General features: G+C 39.5%; 1 protein-coding gene across 1 annotated transcript; it reads left to right on the top strand.

The window, feature by feature from the left end:
* The first annotated feature begins 3299 nt into the window (after nucleotides 1-3299).
* On the top strand, nucleotides 3300-4031 carry LOC125021605 (claudin-4-like). The gene is made up of 2 exons (XM_047607726.1): nucleotides 3300-3415; nucleotides 3479-4031. Exons 1-2 carry the CDS (start codon nucleotides 3300-3302, stop codon nucleotides 4029-4031), a joined length of 669 nt encoding a protein of 222 aa, XP_047463682.1.
* Nucleotides 4032-4255: the final 224 nt, after the last annotated feature.

Genomic DNA, 4255 nt, shown 5'->3' with positions numbered 1-4255 from the left:
CATTTTTATGAAATTGAATATGTCTTTTAGAGAAAGAATGAGAACATGTACTGATATTGTTTTAGATATAATCTGATGAGTTGAGGTTGTGACAGCTTGCCCCTTCAAGTTAGAGTTTCATGTGAAAATCATCAAGATTAAAAGCTGATGTCATGAGAGAGGAAGTGTCTTCAGTCTGGTGCGTGACTCAGCGTTTGGACCACAGAAACCAGATTTTTCCTGTTTCTAACAGTTAAATTTATTAAACTAACAACTATCTTTAAATGTTTTTGAGGATTTATGTGTGATGTTAAATGAACTTGGAGCAGGGTGACACAAGTAAAGACAGAAGTTACTAAAAGACTGACACATTATTGGTTTTGTTCTTTTCATGTAAACCATGTTTCTGTCTGCTCTGACCACTCATCACCTCCTGGTAGAATTAAAACAGAAAAAATATAAGCTGCCATGGACAAAATGTGTAAACAGAAAACTAAATTTTTCATTTATAAAATGTTACAAATTATTATCAACACAACAGTCAATGAGGCCTGTGCCCAAGACTCATCTGATTGGCTTAGCTGGTGAGTGATGTCATCTCCATCTAGGACCAGATCAACGAGACACAGACAAGGTTTTAAGAGCAACAGATCACAGGAAACGACATCTGAGCTGATCCGACCACGCTGGAGAGAGTTTGTAGAGGAGGTACACTGAGAGAAAACAACACTTCTGGATTCAGTAACAGGAGCAGCAGCTACAATCTGTGGAGAAGACATCCCTGGTGGAAAAACGACTCACAACGAGAGATTAAAGGAAGAAACAAAGACTGTGAAGTAAAGCTGGAAACAAGGAAAATCAAACGGAAGAAAATCTTGACTTTACCAGAACCAAGAAGAGATAAAGAACACATAAAGTAGTATCTGGGAGCATAATGGTGTCTTGTGGACCTGAGCTGACTGGTATCTCTCTGTCAGTGCTGGGCTGGGTGCTGAGTGTGATCAGCTGTGCTCTGTCCATGTGGAGGGATACCACTCAGACTCTCTGGGTGGATTTACCTGGGATACTGCAGTCCTCCAAGGGACTAGCAATAACTGCCGTCTTTGTGGGTGCAGTGGCACTCCTCATTACCATGGTGGGAGCAAGGTGCGCGGCCTGGATCGAGACTGAGTGGCTCAGAGCCAGAGTACTGGGCTCCTCTGGAGGGGTGTTCATCACTGCAGCTCTTGTCCAGTGTGCATCTTTTTTGTGGACACCACTAGTCACCTCTGAAGAGAAGAAGAAGAATGGGGCGGCTCTGTATCTGGGTGCTGTCTCCTCGAGCCTGCTGCTAATTGGGGGATTGGTGCTATGCACAAGGTGCCCTCCGTATAAAGACAAACCAAAGAGTAGAGATGAAACAAAGAGATACAACACTTACCCTCAGACTTGTGTCATATACTCTGCTACTCCAAGCTCAACGGCTCAAAGCTCCCACCACAAAAACAACTAGATCTGAGGAAGGAGGACAAGACTGGAGAAGGATTAAGAAGAATTGCCACCTAATTTATTGTTATAATTTCAAGAAGTATTTTTCTTATTTCTGAATTTCAGCGAAAATGTATAGAAATATAGTTCAGTAATAATCACACTGGTTTAAATGGAGACAATACAACAGTTTACTGGTAAAAGATAAAAGCTAAAACAGCTGGATGGATATTTAAGATCAGGAATATGTGAAGACATTTACTTGTGAATGGATTAGGAAGCTCTTTGTTGTCGCTTGATCAGACTGTTTTAACTGAGCCGATCAGGAGTAAATGATGATCTAATTTAAAAAGACACAAAAACAAATATGGTAAAAAGATGAATGTGGTTTACTCTCAGTGAGCCTCATTGTATCCCAGAGAAGAACTGTTGTTTTATAGATGTATTTTTCATTCTTAACATTTGGATCCATGAGCATGTTTGTTGTATTTGCATTATACATGTATTGGATGTATATTGCCACGTATCTTTAAATTGTTTGTATCAGCCTTTGTGTTATGTCACATATTTTCTTAGTTTCAACACAATGTATAAGAAGCTAATCAATATAAATTTTTTGATGGTTTGAAATAATAAAAGTGATAAAGATTTATAAGTATCATATTCTCGGAGTAAATGGAGACACTGTTGTAATGCATTTTGGTGCAGGATACATTTTTGTTATTATAAAATACACATGCAGAGTCACAAAACGTTATATCACATAATCTGTGCTCAGATGTTTTGTTCAGCAGCTGACTTAGTCTCTTAATCTCCTAGTTTCATTATGTTGTCATGTATCTTTTAATTGTTTATTTTTGTGTTGTTCCTCATATTTTCTCAGTTTCAGCACAATGTTTGAGAAGCACATGCATATATTTTGCTTTTAGATCTACTGATGTGATTAAAATCATTTAAAATAATAAAGACTTTTAAAGTGAAATCTTATTGGTGTCTGAATAATATAAGGTTGTTATAATTTTTTATTTTATTTTTATTACAGTAGGATATTTAGAAACACAGTCATCATAGTGAAAAATAAAGAAATCATGTATACATGCATAGAAACCTGGATGTGTGTGTTTTACCTAACACATAAGAACATGTACTGACGCTTTTTTAGATATAATCTGATGAGTTGAGGTTGTGACACCTCCTCCCTTCATGTTAGAGTTTCATGTGAAAATCATCAAGATTAAAAGCTGATGTGATGAGAGAGGAAGTGTCTTCAGTCTGGTGTCTGACTCAGTGTTTAGACCACAGGTACCAGAGTTTTCCTGTTTCTAACAGTTAAATTATTAAAGTAACAACTATCTTTAAATGATTTTGAGGATTTATGTGTGATGTTAAATGAACTTGGAGTAGGGCGACACAAGTAAAGAGACAGAAGTTACTAAAAGACTGACACATTATTGGTTTCGTTCTCTCAGTGCCCAAGACTCATCTGATTGGCTTAGCTGGTGAGTGATGTCATCTCCATCTAGGACCAGATCAACGAGACACAGACAAGGTTTTAAGAGCAACAGATCACAGGAAACGACATCTGAGCTGATACGACCACGCTGGAGAGAGTTTGTAGAGGAGGTACACTGAGAGAAATCAACACTTCTGGATTCAGTAACAGGAGCAGCAGCTACAATCTGTGGAGAAGACATCCCTGGTGGAAAAACAACTGACAACGAAGAGATTAAAGGAAGAAACAAAGACTGTGTTTAAGGTAAAGTTGGAAACAAGGAAAATCAAACTGAAGAAAATCTTGACTTTACCAGAACCAAGAAGAGATAAAGAACACATAAAGTAGTATCTGGAGCATAATGGTGTCTTTTGGACCTAAGCTGACTGGTATCTCTCTGTCAGTGCTGGGCTGGGTGCTGAGTGTGATCAGCTGTGCTCTGCCGATGTGGGTGCTCTCCAACTCCAGGGCCACCATGCCGGAACGGATGGTCTCCAGCTACAGGGGCCCCATGAGGGAATGCGTGGTCTTCAGCTACAGTTATAATAACTATGGACATATTGACCCCAGGATGGAATGGTGTGGTCTGTGGATGAGATGTGAGTCCCACAGCACAGGACAGATGCAGTGTCATTTCTATTCCCTCATCAATCAAGAACTGCAGACCCTCAGAGCACTCTCTGTCCTCGCCATCATCTTGGGAGTGGTGGGAGTTTTCATAAACATTGTGAGAGTAAAATGCACCAACTTCATTCAAAACGAGAGAGTCAAAGCCAGGTTGATGGTTTCCTCTGGAGGGATGTTCATCACTGCAGCTCTGTTACAACTGGTGCCTGTTTTCTGGGTGGTACATGACATCACATGGTTGTGGTGGTGGTATGATTACCCTGGAGAGAAGACCGGGGTGTCTCTGTATCTGGGTTGGGCCGCCTCTGTCCTGATGCTTATTGGAGGGTCCATTCTCTGCTGCATCTGCCCTCCAGAAGAAGACAAACCAAGAAAGTCCAACATACATGGTCAAAGTCATGCTGAATACTCTGTGGCTCCGAAGTCAACAACTCAAAGCTCCAACATCAAAATACATGAGGTGTGAGGTAGGAAGACAAGAGGAAGAATTGTGACCTGTTTTTTTTCTCTCTTTATTTTCATGTTTTATACTTATTTCTACATTTCAGGGAAAATGTATCTAAATGTAGTTCAGTAATAATCAAACCAGTTTAAATGGAGTCATTACAACAGTTTAATGAAAGAGGAAAAAGCCAAACCTGTTGTTGTAGATATTTAGGATCATGAATATGTATAGATACTGTGACGCTT

The sequence above is a fragment of the Mugil cephalus genome, chromosome 15 (genome assembly GCF_022458985.1).
Source record: "Mugil cephalus isolate CIBA_MC_2020 chromosome 15, CIBA_Mcephalus_1.1, whole genome shotgun sequence".
Lineage (NCBI taxonomy): Eukaryota > Metazoa > Chordata > Actinopteri > Mugiliformes > Mugilidae > Mugil > Mugil cephalus.
This window is presented reverse-complemented; position numbering and strand designations above follow the sequence as displayed.

Excerpts from the sequence above, each read along its gene's own strand:
- LOC125021605 (XM_047607726.1), top strand. The coding sequence starts at position 3,300 with ATGGTGTCTTTTGGACCTAAGCTGACTGGTATCTCTCTGTCAGTGCTG. Across the intron at positions 3,416-3,478 it reads TCCAACTCCAGGGCCACCAT|TTATAATAACTATGGACATA; the intron begins GCCGGAACGGAT and ends CTTCAGCTACAG.